Source organism: Scyliorhinus torazame, chromosome 12 (assembly GCF_047496885.1).
Source record: "Scyliorhinus torazame isolate Kashiwa2021f chromosome 12, sScyTor2.1, whole genome shotgun sequence".
NCBI classification, from domain to species: domain Eukaryota; kingdom Metazoa; phylum Chordata; class Chondrichthyes; order Carcharhiniformes; family Scyliorhinidae; genus Scyliorhinus; species Scyliorhinus torazame.
This window is the reverse complement of record NC_092718.1, coordinates 191533994-191555927: the sequence shown is the minus strand read 5'-3', so window position 1 is coordinate 191555927 and position 21934 is coordinate 191533994. Positions and strand designations below refer to the sequence as shown.

Below are 21934 nucleotides of genomic sequence, written 5' to 3'. Positions count from 1 at the left end.
TTAAACGCACTATCATTTCATACCTTACAATGTCCCAGACACCAGCACCACCATCTCTGGGGATGCCCTGTCTCACCAGGAGGACTCATCCCCTGAGGTGGTGGCACAGTGGTATCCAGTTGGGAGGGTTGTGCTTGGGAGTCCTCAACATCGATTCTGGACTCATGAAGTCTCATGGCTTCATGAGGCGGCACCAAGGCAGTAGTTAGCACTGCCGCCTCTCAGTGGCAGAGACCCAGGTTCAATTTTGGCTTTGGTTGAGTGTCTATATGGAGTTTCTACTTTCTTCCTGTGTCTACGTGGGTTTTCTCCCACAGTAATAAAGAGTTGCAGGTTAGGTGGGGTTACGGGGATAGAGTGGGGGAGTGGGTCGAGGAGGCATGCTCTTTCAGAGGGTCGGTGCAGACTTGATGGGCCACATGGCCTCCTTCTGCACTGTAGGGATTCTATGGTTTGGTCAAACATGGGCAAGGAAAACTCCTGATGATTACCTGCATGTTGAGCACCACTTGGAAGAAGTATTGAGGGTGGCAATGGCACAGAATGTACTCTAGGTGGGGGACTTCAACATCCATCAACAAGAGTGGTTCAGTAGCACCACCACAGGTTGAGCTGGCAGAGGGAAGGCAAGAAATGCTGGCCCAGCAAGTAACGCCCATACCCCATGAAAGAATTTTTTAAAAGTCCTAAAGGACATAACTGATAGACCGGCAGCTGGTAAGGGAGCCAACAAGGAAGAATCTCCTTGACCTTATCCTCACCAATCTACCTGTCACAGATGCACCGTCCATGGCAATATTGGTAGGAGAGAACACTGCACAGTCTTTGTCAAGACAAGTCCTGTCTTCACACGGAGGAGACCTCTCCATTGTATTGTGGCACAACCACTGCTAAATAGATAGATTTCAAACAGATCTAGCATCTCAAAACTGGGCCATTTGCAGCAGCAGGATGGTTTCCAAACCACAATCTGTAACCTGCTGTCCTGGCAAATCTCCCACTCTACCCATTACAATCAAGCTGGGGAATGAACCTGGGTTCTACAGGGCAGCATGCCAGGAGCAGCATCTGGCATATCTAAAAATGAATTGTCAACCTGGTGAAGTATGGCAAACAGTGGAAGCTGCATGCAATCCCACAACCAACGGATCAGATCCAAGTTCGCAATTCTGCGCATCCAGTTGTGAATGGTGATGGACAATTAAACCATTAGCTGGAGGCAATAATGGGGGACGCCAGCACATCTGTGCAAAAGACATTTTCAACCACCTGCAGCCAGAAGTGCCGAATGAACGATCCATCTCAGTCTACTCAGGAGACCTCCAGCATCACAGATGCCAGTCTTCAGAAATGGCTGAATGCAATGGATGCTGCAATGGCTATGGGCCCTGACAAAAGCACTCAAGACCTGTGCTCCAGAACTTGCCACATACCTTGCTAAGCTGTTCAAGTACAGCTACAAAATTAGCATTTATTTGGCAATGTGGAAAATTGCCCAGGTACATCCTGTCAACAAAAACAGGACAAAGCCAACCTGGCCAATAACTGCCCCATCAGTCTACTCTTGATCATCAAAGTGCTGGAAGGCATCACCAATAGTGCCATCAAGTGGAACTTACTCAACAATAATCTGCTCACTGACAGTTTTGGTTCTGCCAGGCTACTCAGCTCCTGACCTCCTGGCAGCTTTGCTTCAAACTTGGACATAAGTGCTGAATGCCAGAGGGGAGGTGCCTTTGACATCAAGGCAGCATCTGACTGAGTATGGCATCACGGATCCCGAGCAAAACTGGAGTCAATGGGAATAAGGGGGAAAAGTCTCCACTGATTGGAGTTACACCAAGCACAAAGGAAAATGGTTTGGTTGTTGGGGGTCAACCATCTCAGTCCAAGGATATCAATGCAGAAATTCCTCAGTGTAGTGTCCCAGCCCAACCATCTTCATCGCCTTCATCAATGACCATCTGTTCAACATAAGGTCAGAAGTGGTCAGACCTGATATACAGAGAGATCTGGGTGTTCAGGTCCATTGTACCCTGAAGGTGGCTGCTCAGGTCGATAGAGTGGTCAAGAAGGCAAACGGCATGCTTTCCTTCATTGGAAGGGGTATTGAGTACAAGAGTTGGCAGGTCATGTTACAGTTGTGTAAGACTTTGGTTTGGCCACATTTGAAATACTGTGTACAGTTCTGGTTGCCACATTACCAAAAGGATGTGGATGCTTTGGTGAAGGTGCGGAGGAGGTTCAGCAGGATGTTGCTTGGTATGGAGGGCGTTAGCTATGAAGAGAGGTCGAGTAAATTAGGATTATTTTCATTAGAAAGACGGAGGTTGAGGGGGGACCTCATTCAGGTCTGCAAAATCATGAGAGGTATAGACTGGGTGGATAGCAAGCAGCTTTTTCCCCAGAGTGGGGGACTCAATTACTAGGGGTCACGGGTTCAAGGTGAGAGGGGAAAAGTTTAAGGGAGATATGCGTGGAAAGTTCTTTACGCAGAGGATGGTGGGTGCCTGGAACGCATTGCCGGCAGAGGTGGTAGAGGCGGGCACGATAGCATCGTTCAAGATGTATCTAGACAGATACATGAATGGGCAGGGAGCAGAGGGATACAGATCCTTAGAAAATAGGTGACAGTTTTAGATAGAGGATCTGGATCGGCGCAGGCTTGGAGGGCCGAAGGGCCTGTTCCTGTGCTGTAATTTTTCTTTGTTCTCTTTGTTCTTTGGGGATGTTTGCAGATGAATGCACAATGTTCAGCACCATTGTAGCCACCTGACTTGGCCACTTCCCGACTTAAAATGGAGAACAGCAAAGGCTGAAGGGAAATTCAGCCAACACAGGCAAAAACTAGCAGGCGCAAGTTACTGTGTATTAGACTCTGCAAAAACCCAGACAGCATCGATACAAGCAGCCATCTGCATAGTAACGTAGCAGCCATCTATAGTAATGAGCGATCCCCGGGAACAATCGAAACATTTAAGGTAAACAAAGCCAAGCCAGACTCCTCGGCGCCAGCAGGAGCCAACACAAAAGAGGTTAACGGACACTTAAAGACCGCCCAACGATCAGGAAACAGCTCCAGTATTGGAGAAATCAAACCAAGCGATTGGAACAAAGTCCAATCACTTGGAACCAGGTACGGGGTCCACCCCGAAGGGCGGGAAGCCCCTGGGGACTATAAAGTAAAGCCCCCAAGTTCAAATCGTCCTTCTTGACAGGGTCACTCAGCAAAGCGAAGCAACCCGAGAGTGAACTGTCCAGCGGCCTCCAAGCAAGTAAGTCTCAAGTCAACGCTCGCTACGAGATAGGCGCTCCTAAGCTACCAGTCCATACCAGCTTTTGAATCCTGCAGACTCAGAACCCAAACGAAAGGCCATTTGTTCCCCTGACCTGGTGGGCCAGTCCGAAGCTAAGTATAGGCCTGTTAGTTATAGAAATAACCTAGAAAGTAGAGTTTATGCATGAGTAGTGATTTACTGTGTATAATAAATGTGTATTGATTTGAATCTTACTAATTGGTGTGTTGAGTTATTGATCATTACTTGAACTTGAACCTCGTGGCGGTATCATAAAGATACCTGGCGACTCTAGAGCAAAGGTTATAAAACAGCCAATTGAACCAACCAAAAGTTAGCAATACCATTCACAACTCCTTTGATGCTGCATTTGGCCATGGACTGCTTCTGAAAGACCTGGACAACATTCAGACTTGGGCTGATAAGTGGCAAGTAACATTTGTGCCAGACAAGTGCTGGGCAATGGCCATCTTCAACAAGGCAGAATCTAACCACCATCCCATGACATTCAATGGCATTACTATCGCCTAATCCCTCAGTATCAACATCCTGGGAGTTACCATTGACTGGAGACTGAACCAGACCAGCCATATAAATACTATGGCTACAAGAGCAGGTCAGAGGCTGGAAGATTTAGAGTAACTCACCGCCCAACTCCTCGAAACTTGCGCACCATCTATAAGCCACAAGTCAGGAGTGTGGTTGAATATTCTCCATTTGCCTGGATGAATGCATTGCCAACAACACTTGAGAAGCACAACATTATCCTGGACAAAGCAGCCAGCATGATTGGCCCCCAATCCACCACTAAGTATTCACTCACACCACCGTTGCACTGTGGTAGATATGTGTACAAACTACATGATGCACTACAGCAACTTTCCAAGCTTCCTTCAACAGTACCTTCCAGACCCATAATCTCTACCACCTGGAAGGTCAAGGACGGGAGCCGCATGAGAAATTGCCAGCTGCAAATTCCCCAGCAAGCCACACCATCCTGGCTTGGAACTATATTGCGGTTCCTACACTGCTGTTGGGTCAAAATCCTGCACCTCCTTTCCGAACAGCACTCCGGGTGTACCTACATCACATGAACTGCAGCGGCTCAAGAAGACACCACCTTCTCAAGGACAATAAATGCTGACCTTGCCAGCAACGTCTACATACCACAAGTAACTGTTGCAGGGTCCCTTCAATAAAATTTCTTCTCCACAAATATCGATACAATAGATTTTATACCTTTACAAAAAGAATTACAAATAAATTCCTCGGATCCTAAACCGATCAGACAAAGATACCCATCTTCAACAGACGGGCTGTAGCTTTAAATCTATTCCAAATACTCAAAATTCTAACAAATTCACATCTTTGGTTTCTACTATCAGACCATAAGACATAGGAGCAGAATTAGGCCACTTGGCCCATCGAGTCTGCTCTGCCATTCAATCATGGCTGATATTTTCTCATCCCCATTCTCCTGCCTTCTCCCCATAACCCCTGATCCCCTTATTAATCAAGATGTAGTACATCACCATTGAAATAAACTAAGATCTTCTAAAAATAGGATACTTTCTAAATTGAACCATTTACATGTCATAAATTAAAACACCCGAGTTGTGGCAGACTCTTTACAGTCATCTGTGGTGATCACAGTGCAGGAATACTGCTAGGTACAGTTAACGAGTCAGTACCATTAAGCAAAATTCAAACAATGTGACATAGTGGAAAGTCAAATGCTTTTTCAGCTCAAGACTTCTAGATATACCGCCATCTGCATTACAAATCCACTAGTGAGATACTACTGGCTTCCCTCATTTTCTGCAAAGCAGCACGCGAATATCACAATTATATTCATAATAAATATTTTGCAAGGCCTAGGGAGCGGATAGGTCTGTGAATACAATAATTACATGGGCGGACTACGAAAATTAGTTTTTATATTTGAAAATATAGAACATTTTGGGGATACTAACCTTGGTTTAGCTCGAGGTTGGTAGCCTAACAAAAACTTTCCCGGAAGTTCCTTTGATGCTGAAACATAATAGGGAATAAAAGAGGGCTTTTCTCTTTTGGATTTTGATAGAAGCTCTTCCATTTTCTAAGAAGAAAAATAATTAATGGCATATTTAATATTTTTGATTCATCACACAGAATATGAAGGTACGATGTAACCTGCCAAAAATGACTGTTTAAAGGAATTTTTTTTATGGGCACAGATTCATCTTAAAATTCATTAGGCGGGTGGCTAAATTGGCCCTTAATTGGGAAAAAACAATTGAGTACTCTAAATTTATAAAAAAAGTTCATTAGGAGAATAAGTTAGGTTTATGCAATGAAAACATTAACTTGACACTTGCTTCTGCAGACACTGACTGACCTACTGCGTACACAGTGTTTAGTTTTCTTCATTATGATTGACAAATTTAAGCAAAATTCCTAGCCATTGACATCACTTAAATTAGTACAGTGGAACACTAAATAACCCAGAGGACCATAGGCTGCTCTCCCCTTTGAGAGAGCACTGAACAGTGGTGCTTTAACCTGAGGATCATCACACCCCAGGCGAGGGACAAAGTTGAGAAGGTAACTGCAGCCATCTAGCCAACTGAGCTAACCGACCTTCCCCATAATAGAAGAAACCTTCCCTTGGTGGCTAATTAAAATTGTGTGTCGACGGTGTCTCCTCCAGTGACTCTAAATGCTGGCAGATTAACCCCCACTGGATTCCCAAATGACTTAAAAAACTGAAATTGGTGCTCGGTCCTGTTGTTTGAAGAAGTAACTCTGTTGCTAAGCATTTAACAGGGCAAGCATCCTATCTTAGCCACCATGTTTTTGAAGTGTTGTTTAAAATCCATGTAAACAGGTAACTTTGATTAAACCACTGCCTTAGTTGAATTCCAGGCTCCTCTTATTTTCATCAGCAACATATTGGTGGTCAATCTTTTCAAAGCTCCATTACACAAAAAAAACTGCATTCAAATTTTGCTTGATTTGTGAACATAATTATAGCTACAACAGATGACTGCCCAACAGAAAACTACCTTGCGCATTTGCTTGTCGAAATGCAATTTAGGATTGTTCAGCTGATCATTCTGCTAATCAGCGGTTTACATCCAGAATCCTGTGGCTATCACATCTCGATTCAAAGCTATAACTATCTGATCTGATTTAATGGATAACTAGAACGGTATGGATCATCAAATGCACTAATCAAGGACAATGTGACTTTATGTTACACTTGTCATATCAGTGAGTCAAATAGAACTTGTCCATTTGTACAGGAGCATGAGGAGGGGGAATCAAAGTTGCAACAATCACTCACACGAAGAAAGATATGACAGTTCAAGATACAAGCACCCACAAACCTTTTGGAATAAAAATGGAGAACAAAATGATAACTGATGGCGGAGGATGGTCAGCATTATGTTGCACCACTGGAACTAAATAAAGCTTTATACCAAAGCTGGAAATGTAGTATTGTTAGTTAGTACAGAGTAAGATTTTCATAAACATATTTTCTCATCAGCACGAGTACCAATAGGTGTTCCCTAGGAATCTGCACTAGGGTCTCAGCCCTTTGTCATATTTATCAATGATTTTTCAAAAAATATTTTTATTGGTTTTACAATTATTTACAGTAACATTTGCTATGGATAACACAAAATAAAAAAAGAAAAAGATGGAGGAAAAAAAGAAAAATAGGAATCTATAAAATGGGTATCTAAAAGGAAATAATGAACGACAATCCTTTATCCATTCAAGAAAATGAACCTATGTACAGGTGTGGGGGCTCCTATTTTTGAGCCACCGGAGGTCGGTTGTCACAACCGTACTGTCTTCCTTATGTCCCTGTGGTCCCTGGTACTAGAGCATGCCAGGGGGTGGTGTGTTTAACATCGGCCGTGTGCACCTCAACTTTGCTAATATGGTCGCCCCCATGTGTGCACTCACACTTTGTCCCTTCTGGCTCCACTGCCCTGCTGGCCCTGTGCTTGCCGTGGCATCTTCAACCTCCACCCTTCTGTTCCCCTCCCCCCCACCCCCCATCTCGCTCATCGTTGTCCAATTCGGTCCTCCCTCCACCCCCCCCCCCTTGCTTATTGGTTGCTGGTCACGAACAGGTCTTGGAACAGGCTGGCGAATATCCTCCACGTGCTGCGGAAGCCTTCCTCTGATCCCCAAATGGACTATTTTATTTTCTCCAATTTTAATAATAATAATCTTTGTCGTCACAAGTAGGCTTACATTAACACTGTGATGAAGTTACTGTGAAAAGCACTTAGTCGCCACATTCCGGGACCTGCTCGGGTACACGGAAGGAGAATTCAGAATGTCCAAATTACCTAACAGCATGTCGTTTGGGACTGGAGGGAGGAAACCGGAGAACCCGGAGGAAACCCATGCAGATACGGGGAGAATGTGCAGACTCTGCACAGACAGTGACCCAAGCGGGAATTGAACCTGGGACCCTGGCGCTGTGAAGCGACAGTGCTACCCACTATGCTGCCCCTTGAGGAACTCTGCCAAGTCGGGCAGCCAGCCTGCGGCCTTGAATAGCGCTGCTGATCGCCAGCCGAGGAGTCTTTGGCAGGCGATAAGGGAGGAAATGGCTAGCGCACCTGCCCCTCTCCATATAAAAAAAGCTCAGGCTGTTCCGAAGCCCCAAAGACCTCCACTAGCGGCATAGCACCACATTCCTCTCCCCCCCCCCCCCCCCCCCCCCCCCCCCAAACGAATGAAGAACCCGCTCATTCGCGTTCTGGTTATGTGCGCCCTGTGCACCATCCATTGGCTGTCCTGCGCACGAGGTGGAGTTCACCCTATGCAGAGCTTCAATCCAGAGTCCTCTCCCTATCTCTATGCCTAACCTTTCCTACCACTTCTCCAGTGTCTCGCCCAGTGGTGACCGTACCTCCTCTAGTAGCCGCCCTACATGTCCGTGCAGTTACTGCCCCCTAGATCGCCTGCGGTCAGAAGTCTGTCCAGTAGGGAGTGTTCTGGGCGCTGGGGGAGGAAGTTCCTTTTTTGTACATATTGTAGCTTGTTCCCTTTGAGAGCTGGAGCTTATCCATGAGTTCTCCCAGGGTCGCTACTCTGCCGTCGATGTATAAGTCCCCCACCATCAGTACCCCTTTGTCCTGTCTCCACCTTTTAAAGGAGGCAGCCATTGTCTTGGGGGGGGGGGGGGGGGGGGGGGGAGGAACTTTGGTACTTGCAGAAGGGGGCCATTGTCGTCAGTCCAAAGTGGTGTCTCAGTTGGTTCCATGTACTCAGTGTGGCTTCTACCACTAGACAGATACGGTAATTATGTAATTATAGAATCATAAAATTACAAGAGTTGGTACAGGCCATAGAGTCTTAGAAAAGAGTTACCAAATATACCTATAGCTTTCAAATTCTTCCAAGTTTTTATCCAACTCCCTTTCTGAAGCCAACATTAGATTTATTTCCACCACTCTTTCTAGCAACGTATTCCAAATCATAACCTCACAGCGTCAAAATTCTTAATTTAGCCGGGCAGGCAGCCGGTTCAAGATGCAGAGCGACGCCAACAGCATGGGCTCAATTCCCATATTAGCTAAGGTCATTTATGAAGGTCCACCTTCTCACCCCTGTTCCTTGCCTGAAGTGTGGTGACCCTCAGGTTAAATCACCACCAGCCAGCTCTCAAAGGGGAGAGCAGCCTATGGTTCTCTGGGATATTTACATACATAATACCAAGCGGTCCAATTTACATCCATGTAATGATATGAAATAAAGGACAGGAATGCTATCACAATTTGGTAGCTAGACAGCTGGCAGCAACGCGGGTCCAATTCCCGCACCGGTCTCCCCAAACAGGCGCCGGAATGTGGCGACAAGGGCTTTTCACAGTAACTTCATTGTACGCTTCATTGAAGTTTACTTGTGACAATAAGCGAATATTATTATTAGATCACCTAACCGGACAGAATGATTCCTTTGCATTCTGCTGGGGGAAATTTCTTTCCCTCCAGTCCCCCGTTCATTTGTTTCCCATTTAGTCAAAACCACCTAATCCTACTCCTCCAGAGGAAAGTCCACCAGTTTAGCTTGACAATGACCCCTATTGAGAAACAAATGGCAGCACGGCAGGGGTGGGAAGGGGGGTGATGTTTGCTTGAATGTCAAATTATCTTCCATTGCCTGTAGCATGTTGATTTACTTGATCCTGCAGCCCCACCGTCTTGAGTTAGTGCCTTTAAAACAACCTTTAGGTTGAAAGCACATTTTAAAGTAATTTGGATCCTGAATTCTGCCCATTTTGTCAAAATTACCCCACTACCAGAAATATGACAGGTTCCTGTAACCAAGAATGGGGCCGATGACTGTCCATATCAAGCGTCTCTTCATGAATCTGCACTCTCCCACCACCACCACCACCCTATCAACCGCAGAAACAATCATTTAGGCATTGGTATTGTCACTGGACTCGTAATCCAGAGACACAGAGCAAGATCTGGGGACCTGGATTCAAATCCACCACAGCAGATGGTGAAATTTGAATTCAATAAAAATCTGGAATGAAAAGTCTAATGATGACCATGAAACCATTGTCGATTGTCGTAAAAACTTATATGGTTCACTAATGTCCTTTAAGGAAGGATATCTGCCGTCCTTACCTGGTCTGACCTACATGCAACTCCAGGTCCACAGCAATGTGGGTTGACTCTCAAATGTCCTCCGAAATGGAGGGCAATAAATGTTGACCCAGCCAGCCAAGCTCACGTTCCATAAAATGAAGAAATAATTGAAGCATACTTGCCTGTTTGTCATTAGGATAATTTAGTGTCCACATTATTGAGACACATTAAAAACTGGTTGTGTAAAGATTAACATTAATGTGCAATTGAAAAGCAAAACTGTGTTTCTATTTTCTTATTCCGTCTTAGTAAAGCTCTTACAATTATTCCCCCATGAAACCATTATTGAACTAATCAGTTCACAGGCTGTGCAAATACCTTGCGGTCTCCGCCACTGCAATCCTGGTAGTATTTGTGATATAGCAGGTCACGAGCAAAAGACGCCATTGGCTGCACATAGCGAGCAGTAATTTCATCAAGATCTTCAAATTCCTGGATAATGAATGACATTGCAGATTAAAAACTGTAAGAATCTAATAAGTAAAGATGCAATTTTCAATAAGATACATAAACAATAAGCATTGCAGGACTACTTGAAAGAAAAACTTCAATGATATAAAAGGTGTTTCATGCACTACATTGAGATATACATTCTACACTTAAGTGTAAATATCCACAAGAAAATATGAAGTGCATGAAAATATACATTATTTCACATTAGAGATAATTTACTCTAAATTTGAAGTCAACAGTAACCATTTCCGAATTTATTTTTAAAATTATGAATAGAGGCATTTTGTTGCAGAGAGAAAATCTATAGTCACTTTGAGGACATTTTCTGATTCCTATTTTAGGCACCAGGGTTTCCACATATTTAACTAAATACAAATTCAATGGAACTACATAAAATCTTGATTTACAATAAAGTAAGATTCAGATGTGCTTTTTTCCTTACCTCATTGTTGATCAAAAGAGACTGCCCCAAGCTGAAAGCATTCTCTTTGCCTTCTTCTCTCACATCTATGTGTTGATAGATCCCATCTGTCACTTTCCAAGTTACAGTGAGGTGGTTTGCACCCTTGCTGCTAGGTCTGATGATAACATCTCCTTGGTCCATTGTTTCCATCATCTTCTCGGCTTGCTTGAAGTTGATATTGTGGAATGATGGGTGCACTATTACTCGTTTGATGTACGCTATTGGAGAGTAAAGAGTAAACAATTATTAATAAAATGATTTCATTTAAAAAAAAAAATCAAACATTTCAATTTTTACAGACTACCGAAGCCCTACAGGTTCACAGGTATGTAAAAATAGAATGCTTTCGTAACTTGATTACGGAGGAGAAAAACAGCTTTCAAATCCAAGGTCTCTGAGATTTTATTACATTAAGATAACATTCAAAAAATTGACTTTTTTATTTAAGCAAAATAATATAAAACAGTTAATTCAAGTTACAATGCAAAAAGAACACAATAAACAATCAAGAGCCCCAGTTAAGGACAGCACAGTGGCACAGTGGTTAGCACTGATGCCACACGGCGCCGAGGACCCGGATTCAATCCCGGCCCCAGGTTACAGCCCGTGTGGAGTTTACACAATCTCTCTGTGTCTGCGTGGGTCTCACCCCCACAACTGAAAGATGTGCAGGGTAGGTGGATTGGCCTCGCTAAATTGCCTCTTAATTGGAGTTGAAGCTTTTCCGACAACTCGTTAAAGCTGGCAAACCTTTCCTCGACAAAAAAGTCCCCAAACCTCTTCAAACCCTTCCCCTCCCATGACCTAAACGTGGAGTCTAAACTCACTGGCAAAAAGTTAGGGGCCAGCAAAGACAGATTCCCAGGGTGGACACCGCTACTGGATTCGAGGAAAATCTTGCTGGAGAGAATGGCAACAATGCCGTCACTAATGCCCCGAGACTGTAACCTCTACAAGAACCCGCCTCCATTTGCCCCCGTACGGAACCCGGATCACTTAATCACCCCAGTGCTTTCTCAATATTGGCTGCCCAATAATAAAATAATAAATTGAGTAAAGCAAAATCACCTGACTATATCTCTCTGGAGGAACTCCTGGTGGACTCCTTGGGGTCTTAACTGCCCAAATGAAACTGGACACAAATTTATTAATTCTGACAAGGAAGGATTTGGGGAGAAAAGTGGGGAGACACTGAAAAAGAAATAGAAATCTTGGGAGCATATTCATTTTAATAGTCTGAAACCTGCCCGCCATTTCTGTAAATCAGATTTGACCCCATTGAAGAGACATGTATAATTTAATTTATGAAGCAAGGCCCAGTCGTCGGCCACCCGGATACACAGATAGCGGAAGCTAGATCCGGCAAGACGAAAAGGTAACATCCCCAGATGGCTCCCCCTCTCTGCCGGGTTAACCGGGAAGTATTCGCTCTTATCCAAATTCAACTTATACCGAGAGAAGGAGCCAAAACTCCGAAGTAGCTTTCATCATCTCACCCATAGTGGATACTGGGTCCGTAATATAACGAAGCAGATAATCTGTGTGCAAGGACACCCGATGTTCCACCCCGCCTTGATTTATCCCCCTCCACTTGCTGGAAGACCTCAGCGCTATGGCAAGCAATTCTATTGTTGAAGTAAATGGGAACGGAGACAATGGACATCCCCTGCCTCGTGCCACTATTCAACGGAAAGTTGCCGGAGTTCAAAGCATTTGTACGAACACTGGCAGTGGGAGCCCTCTACAGCAAACAAATTCAGTATATAAACTTTTGTTCAAATCCAAACCTCCCAAGAATCTCAAAGAGGTATCCCCAACCTACCCTATCAAAGGCCCTTTCCACGTCCATGGAAACTGCGTCCAGAGAAACTATCACCTCCGGCATGAGGTGAAGAGTGGGAGAAGACAACATTTAATAGCCGACGTATATTGGCCAACAATGGCCTACCCTTGACAAAGCCTATCTGGTGTTCCGAGATCACCTCTGGAGGCAGAACTCAGAACTTTTGCATATAACTTAGTGTCTGTGTTCAAAAGAGAAATAGGTCGACATGACCCAAATTCCGTAGGGTCCTTGTCCTTCTTAAGGATCAGGGAAATAGAGGCCGGCACAAGTGTAACCAGCAATGAACCCCGGGGCAAGGAGTTATTAAACATATCTAAAATTAGAGCGGCCAAAAGCTACTTGTAAAACGCGATGGGGAAGCCGTCTGCATCAATGCAATACATTTCCTAATTTCTTCTGGGCCCAACAGGGATTCAAACTCTTCCCACCTCCCTTTCCACCATTAGGATGGATAACCCATCCAAAGAATTCGTCATGGCCGAACTTTCTGCCGGGAACTCCGATCCATAGAGACCCTGATTTAATGTTTCAAAAGCCGCATTGACCTCAAGTAGGGCGGGATCCAGACTACCACTTGAGCCCCTTATCTGCACGATCTCCCGGAAGCTGCCTGCTGCTTCAGCTGATGGGCTAAAAGGTGACTGACCTTATCCCCGTATTCATAAAATACACGTCTTGAACATCACAGCTGGTCACCATCTTACCCATTGATAGTAATTCAAGTTGTGTCTGCAGCTTTTTCCAGCAAATTCCAGGGTTGGGGTAAGTGAGTATTGATGGTCCACCTCAAGGATGGAGTCCACCAGCCTCTACAGTTCCACCCTCACAATCCTTCCCATTTGCGCTTTGTCGTAAATGATCTCCCTCGATAACTACCTTAAGGGCTTCCCACAAAGTAGAAGGTGAGATAAACTCACTTTTATTAAATTTAAATATATTTCCCAGCGTTGGTGGACATGCGTGCGCAAAATCTTTTGTCCGCTAACAATGCCAGCTCCAATCTCCATGGTGGGCGTGGGAGAGACCAGACTCTGGTGCTAAATCCACAATATGTGGGACTTGGTCTGAAATCACAATCGTCAAGTAAACTGTTCTCTCCACCAAAGAGAGGAGCGACCTATCTACCACAAAAAAGTCACTACCCGAGTACACCTGGTCGACATGGCAGAGAAATAAAAATCTTTATCACCTAGAACATAGAACATAGAAAATACAGCACAGAACAGGCCCTTCGGCCCACGATGTTGTGCCGAACCTTTGTCCTAGATTAATCATAGATTATCATTGAATTTACAGTGCAGAAGGAGGCCATTCGGCCCTTTGAGTCTGGTGCAAAAGTCGCCACAGATCACACCCCTCCCCACCAGCTCCATGAAACCAACTATGCCTTTGCCATGCCTGATGGGAGTCAGAGGTTTGGGCATGGATCGATCCATCCTGGGATCCAGACCACAGTTTAAGTCACCCCACAAGATTAGCTGATGCAAATCAGGGATGGAGGCTTGTTAATAAAACCCGTATCCTCCCAGTTTGGAGAGTAGACATTAACCAGGACCACCGAGGTGCCGCCAGAGAACCACAAACAATAACATGTCTACCACTGGGGTCTGCCAAGATCGCAGCGGCAGAAAATTGAACTCTTTTATTGATTAAACTTGCTGCGTCCCGCGCCCTACCATGAAATTCCAAATTAATTGGGGGCCTCTCACCTCTTACCATCACCCCCCCCCACACTCCATCCAGAGTCAGCTATTTCACCGAGAGGGATTATCCAACAGTTCCATAGAAAGTACAGCAACCAGGCCCACCCAGAATGGCCATCAAACCCACTAGCAAGACTGGGCAAAGAAAAGTCTGCAGTCACCGTCAATAAAATATCCCTGCCCCCAACCCCTCCCTGCCCGCAAACAATACCACACCCAAATTTTACATACAGAAACCAGTAAGGCGAATAGAAACCACTAAAATCTACTTCTAATAAACTAACCACAAACAGAACAGAAACACTAAGCGCATTGTCTAAAACAAAACTAATATGAGTTGCAGTAACCCTGCCGCACCACTCGTTAGCTAACTCTTCGGCTCACAGGGCGGCTTCTGCCCAGAGTGATGAAAAAGACGAACAGAAAAACCCCCCATAAAATATTGTACTCCAACAGGGAGCTATATAGTTTCACAACAGCTGTAACAAATAGATCAAAACCCCCAATGAATTAAAGCCCCCCCACCCAAGTCCAACTTGCAAAACATTCAACCCACACAAGAGCACAGAAATGCAAACATGAACAAGGAACACCAACAAATCCCCATATCCACATCCCCACCCCCAACATTCAAAAAAGCCTCAAAAACCTCAATCAACCTGCATCTCGTCCATGCTTTTTTTTAATACAAAAGAACCTGCTTCCTCCGGCGGATCAATAAAAGTCTTTCCCCTCAAACGTCACTCTTAGCCGTGCTGGGTACCCCAACACTGACTCCATTTTTATACAGGATGGCTTTGGCCTTGTTGAGCGCACCAAATGTTCCTTTCTTCCCCAACATTAAGCGCATTGTCTAAAACAAAACTAATATGAGTTGCAGTAACCCTGCCGCACCACTCTTGTTAGCCTCCTTGCCAGCTTCGCTCCCACATTGTGATAAAGCTTGATGGCATGGCCTTTCCATTTGTCGGCGCGATGCTCCTTTGTCCCGACACTACCTGCTGTTGCTTCTCAAATTCTGCCAAGATGCCGGCAAGCATCTTGGCCATTAGTAGAGTGACTGGAGTTACAGAAGCTGCCTCCGCCATTTTCTCCACCGACAAACCCAAAGAAGTCTCGGTCCGATTCAGTCGACAAATGTCTGCTTTCAGGCTTTTTCCCCCTGATCTTCCCGGGCATTTCCTTTATTAAGGCACCTTATTCTATTACACAAACGGGTGTTTAAAAAACAATAGCTCCCAAAACTGGGCGAAAATGGGTAAAAGCCAACAGTACCCTAGCGGGAGCCACCTCGTGCAGATCTTCCCCCTACATAATGCCACTAAAGTCCATTCAGGAGGTAACATGACTAGTCTGGAGAGGTACAGCTTACTTCAAATTAACAAATTAACTGAAAACTAAACTCAATAGATGGACAGCATTGAGGTTTTCAATATTACAATTTCAAATTTTAATTTGTTTAAAATTTAACTTACTTGTGCGTTGCTGTTTCTTCTTCGCGTCATCTTCTACTTTTCGGTCTGCTGCTTCAGAATCAAAGTCGTAATATGTGTCCTTGGACAATTTCCATTCATTGTTCTTGTCCATTAGATCTGATGTTCGACATGTAAGGTCCACACTAAATTTTTCAATGTCTATCTTCATTATTCTGCAGTGCACAGTCATACCAATCTACAAGGGAACAGGAGTGGTCAATTACATATCCAGTCAGACTCCATATGGGAAATAGGGAAATGGTTTGTCAGACAATAACCTCTACCTTGACCCTTTCTTCAGGGTGTTTAACATTTTTGTCGCTGAGGAATTTTGTCGGAATGAAACCTGTAACATTGTTGTCAAGCCTTGTTTTCACTCCAATAGCCTGACCAGGACAGGCACCGCTGTCAAAATGATTCCAAACCTGCAGGAAACAAAGCCAAGCTTTAGAGAGCAACTTCAATTATTTAGTTATTTTGAATTTTTCCTGCTGAATGAATGTGAAGGATAATGTTGGGGAAGAAAGGAACATTTGGTATGCTGACAGGTCAGAATAAGAGACATGATGTAAGAAAATAAATTCTTATGTTTTGATCTTCACACGAGAAATAGACCTCCAGATGGAGAGGGTTAAGTAGGCAGACAAAGAGACAGGAACACAGGCAGATGAATTTGAACCCCCAAAACAAAGCCTTGATTCATGCAGCCTCTCCACACAACTGTGGCCTCACGTCTTCACTCATGCCCCTCCCTTACACGAGGTTCAGAGTTGGACATGCCTGGTCCTGTAGCTGATGCCCCAGGGGCTTTCCACTCAATTGGAAGTCAAAATTGAGTTTAAAAAACAATTTTTTAGAGTACCCAATCAACTTTTTCCAATTAAGGGGCAATTTAGCATGGCCAATCCACCTAGATGCACACCTTTGGGTTGTGGGGGCAAAACCCACGCAAACACGGGGAGAATGTGCAAACTCCACACGGACAGTGTCCCAGAGCCGGGATCGAACCTGGGACATCGGCGCTGTGAGGCAGCAGGGCTAATCCACTGCACCACCGTGCTGCCCAGAAGTCAAACATGAGTTGACATCCAGGTGGGGAAGTCAGTCAGTGATGCCACACACATGTTGTGGAATTAAAACTCCACAGGGAATAGAATAACCCTGACTTTTAGATTTTCTGCATACTACCAGTCAGGAAGTTAAAATGCTACCTTGAGAGAAACAGAGAGGACAGATTTGCATTTATTTAGTACCTTTCATCAGTGTAGAATGTCACAAAGTACTTTATTGCGAATATAGTCCTTCTGAAATGTAGCAATTGTTATAATATTGGAGAAATGTTAAAGTTCCACAACTAGGAATCTGATGATGACCAGAACACCTGCTTCGTTGTGAATTTTTTTTGAGGGATCAATATTGGCTGGAATACCTCTGCATTTCTTTGAAATATATAACAATCTTTATTATTGTCACAAGTAGATTTACATGAACACTGCAATGAAGTTACTGTGAATATCCCCTAGCCGCCACACTTCAGCGCCTGTTCAGGTACACTGAGGGAGAATTCAGAATGTCCAATTCACATAACAAGCATGTCTTTCGGGACTTGTGGGAGGAAACCGGAGCGCCCAGAAGAAACCCACGTCGACACAGGGAGAACGTGCAGACTCCACACAGACAGTGACCCAAGCGGGAATCGAACCCGGGACCCGAGTGCTGTGAAGCAACAGTGCTAACCATTGTGCTACCGTGCATTAGAATCATGGGATCTTTTATGTCCACTTGGAAGACAGACAGGGTCTTGGTACAACATCTAATCCAAAAGACGACATCTCTGATCATTTAGAACTCCCTCACGACTCTACTGGAGATGTTTGCACTCCAGTATCTGGAGTGGTGTTCAGCCATAACCATTCATAACTCCTCAGACACTGAAACAGTCAACTCCTCAGACACTGAAACAGTCAGTGTGTAGATGTAGAAAGACCCGGACAACAATTTAGGCTTAGTCCGATAACTGGAAACGAACATTCGCGGCATGCATTGACTGGGCAATGACCATCTCCAACAAAAGAGAATCCGACCACCTCCCTTTGACAACCAGTGGCATTATCATCACTGAATCCCCCGCCATCAAATTTCTAGATGTTCCCAGTGACCAGCCATATAAATACTATGACCACAAGAGCAGGTCAGAGACTGGAAACTTTGTGGCGAGTAACTCACTTCTTGACTTCCCAAAGCCTGTCCATCATCTACAAGGCACAAGTCAGGAGTGTGATGGAATACTCTCCAATTGCCTGGGTGAGTGCAGTGCAGCTCCAACAACACTCAAGAAGCTTGCACCATCCAGATCAAAGCAGTCCACTTGATTATTATGCATTTAATCAATTTCATATTTAATTCAATGTTTAATGCTAGAATAAACAATTTGAATCCTGCAATATATTTAAAAAGTATTGTATATATACTATATACCCAAGTTTCAGAACAGTGCTATATACCTCACTAAGTTCTGGAAAGTTGTCTTGTTGGCAGAAAGGACACTGCCAGAGACCAGTTTCATCATTTCTGATAGCTTGATCATAACTTTCACCCTGAGGCCTCCTGTGAGCAATCCCGGTCACATTGCATGTAATTAATTTACCTATACAGAAAAAAAAGGTTATAAATTTAAAAGCACAGTAATTCCAGCAAAAACACACAATTAAAAAAAGTTTAACATTGCTTTTCAAATTCTATGTATTTGGGGCCAGTTAGAGAGAAACCGTACCAATGTAAAAAGTCTCTGGAGTTTCTTTTGTTAGCATGTTGAAAATTTCCTCTGAGTTGGCTGCACGGCATGGTACACGCAAATCCTTATACCTGCAGCTCAGTTCAGCTCGAATATCATACAATGTGATACCTTTGTTACCATAGCCCTGTTAATGATAAATTAAAATACATCACTTCAGTGCAAACTAGGCAGTGAAAAATATCTGTTCTATTAGTTAATTAGGAATTGAGAATAATCAATGTTCAGAACAATTATTCAAAATTCAAAGAAGTTTCATTTTTAACATCAGTACCAAACATGCATATTTACAAATGCTGACTGCTTAATTGAGTTATCACATAGAATTACTCACAGCATACTTTTTAAACACAAACTTCATTTTTATAAGTCAGTGTGTTTTTGGCTATCTTGTGCTAAGGTGTAGGTAAAATTAAAATCACAAATGTCAGATAGCATTTAAAAATCTTTTGAACAACAGTGAATTTCTGGAAAATTACCTCAAAGTGTGCACTTTTTTGGGGCTACTTTTTAAAGTAGCAAAACATAAATGTTTTCCCACAAATCATTTCACATACTCTGAACAACCTGTTATTCAAACAATTGGTAATTGTTGGTGCATGCTACATAAAGCAATACTTTGATCGACTGATCTTTGTTTGGGTTACAACTGGGAATAACATCCATGGCCTTAACTGGAGGAAGCATATATTGTGCAAATGCAGACAAGCAAATACTTGGCAGGTATGCACAGGTGAGAGGTTGCTGACCGTCAACCCTCACATATGATAAATACGCAATTGGGTTTGGTTGCCAGGCTGGCAGTGCCTAAGAAATGGCACCACAGCAAATTAGCAATGTCAGGATCGAAGGAAAAACATCACTGTATCAAGCAACAAGATGACTAAAGTTTTCTTGGAAGGTTCATTACATATTTTAGCATTCATTTATAATAAGGATTAAAAAGGAACACATTATCTGCCAATTCCAGACTCAAATCAATAAATATTGAAACACTGCATACTTGTCATTACACAGATCGTGTGATGGCATGACTGTGCAAAAGCTGATGAAAATGCTCATTGCTTTGTGTTACGGTATATCTGACAAACAATTCTGAACTAAATATTCAATTGAAAAGCAACTTATGAAAACACTAACCTGCCTCTCCAGTTCCTCTGCAAATGCGTCAAGGTCAAGATCTTTTAGCCGCTCAGGATTTTCCAAAATTTCTTCCAGTGCTCCAGCTGGGTTGGCATCCTCTGCCGATTCATCGTATTCGAGTGCATCTACAGCCATTTTTCTGGCCCACTCATAGGTTTCAGGGTGAACTCTTGAGCCATCCAGGACCTCAATGTAGGAATCAGTACTGCAGATATTACACAGGGCAAATGTTACATAAGCATGTAAGCGTTGCCATGTAAGCAAAAGACAAATGGAAATCAAAGTGCCTTGCTTGTCAAACTTAGGTTTTATTGATATACATATAAAATTACATATCACATATACCCTCTTTAGGCAATTTAAATCAGCCAGAAAATTATTTAAGTGAGTTTGGGGAAATTCGTTCACCAATGATTAACTAAACAAATTAGAGATAATTGGGCAAGTATCTTACCGATTAATATTGCTCAAAATAGACTGATTACAATGATGTAAATTAATAATAAAATGTAATTCTTTCTTCAAATTTACAACAACTTGGTTATCTAGATTGAAAACTTTAGAACATTAATCTACAAAATATATCTTTATTTCCCACTATTAATTCTATTTCAATGTATGAAACAAAGACCACCACTTAGTTTAATTAAAAGGCTGAAGTATACGGTGTGCTGTGGTCATATCGAGCTGTGCTCACCATGGAGGATGGCATGTGTTATCAGTAACTATTATACAAGAATTCCTGAGTACATTTGACAGCATGCCAACAACTAAAGGGGGACAACAGACATATCTCAGGATGCCGGCAAATGATCACTCATTTGGATGATTGCTACTATCTTTTTGAAAAGACAGTCAATACAAAAGAGCATCAATCACCAAGTCTGGGATGCACAACAAAATATAATTCAATCAAAATATACCAGAATTCAATACCCAAGATATAAATCTCAAAGAATAACTTTGCTCAAACCGTATGAATTTGACATATTTTATTTATTTAAATTAAAAATGTTTTTTTTAAATAAGAGTACCCAATTATTTTTTTCCCAATTAAGGGACAATTTAGTGTGCAATCCACCTACATTGCACATCTTTTTGGGTTGTGGGGGCGAGACCCACACAGACACAGGGAGAATGTGCAAACTCCACATGTACAGTGACCCGGGTCCGGCGTCGAATCTGGGTCCTCGACGGCGTAAGGCAGCAGTGCTAACCACTGCGCCACCGTGCTGCTCTGACGTACATTTTAAACTCACTTCAATTACACTCCCTAGAATACGTTATAAAGCAATATACTCCTAATCTGTAGGCTCGTTTCCTCTTGAAGCCAGTACCCATATCCAAAAAGATAAAAATAGAAGGCAACATAATTTTTGTTTGAAGGTCAATGATATCAAGTAATTCAGATTTTATGGTAATGGTAGACTGCGAGAGCAGTTAGGTAGCTGGATATTCCTGGCTCACCACACTATTATAGACCTAGACAAAAGCACTTGTCACATTGTATTGGAAAACTACACAGGATATGTTCAACAGTACACAAAATTTCAAGCTGTACTTCTGCCTTATTAAGACTAACCTGTCCCCTAATGATGCCGTATCTATTTTAATAAATCCTGCACAATTAATGAAGACTTTTGGGCCCATATGGCACATTGTGACTAGCTGGGTTCTGTTTTCCAGGCGAGTGTTATTCTGTTTGAGGATCTGTGGAAGAAAATAATGATCACCTGTTAGTTGTAGAACAAAACTCATCATCCTGTGGCTGGTTATAATATTGAAAACCGTCATTCTTTAAAATCTATGCAATTAACTGGCTGTACAACTTTATCCATGTTTGTAGGTCAACTGACTTTAATAAACAAAGCATGCAAAATGCTACTAATGATTACATTTTATTTGTTGGACATCTCTTTGGTACAATTCATTAAAAAAAACTTTCATAAGTTTTCAATGGACATAGAGCTACTTCAAATATTCCTCTTATGCCTCCCTTTCCTTTCAATATACTTCAAACATTATCCCACCAACCAAATGTTGTACTTCTAAGATCCTTAGCAGACAGGATTTACAATATGGGACTAGCCACACCT

General features: G+C 43.1%; 1 protein-coding gene across 1 annotated transcript in view; it reads right to left on the bottom strand.

The window, feature by feature from the left end:
* The window catches only part of supt6h (SPT6 homolog, histone chaperone and transcription elongation factor), a 100318-nt gene that overhangs the window by 6430 nt on the left and 71954 nt on the right, over positions 1-21934 (bottom strand). The window contains exons 24-32 of the mRNA XM_072469548.1: positions 21421-21548; positions 19836-20043; positions 18675-18822; positions 18406-18548; positions 16186-16326; positions 15902-16097; positions 10857-11095; positions 10280-10393; positions 5270-5394 (exon numbers count right to left, since the gene is read on the bottom strand). Coding sequence (XP_072325649.1) covers positions 5270-5394; positions 10280-10393; positions 10857-11095; positions 15902-16097; positions 16186-16326; positions 18406-18548; positions 18675-18822; positions 19836-20043; positions 21421-21548 — 1442 coding nt within the window. The remainder of the gene's footprint in view (positions 1-5269; positions 5395-10279; positions 10394-10856; positions 11096-15901; positions 16098-16185; positions 16327-18405; positions 18549-18674; positions 18823-19835; positions 20044-21420; positions 21549-21934) is intronic.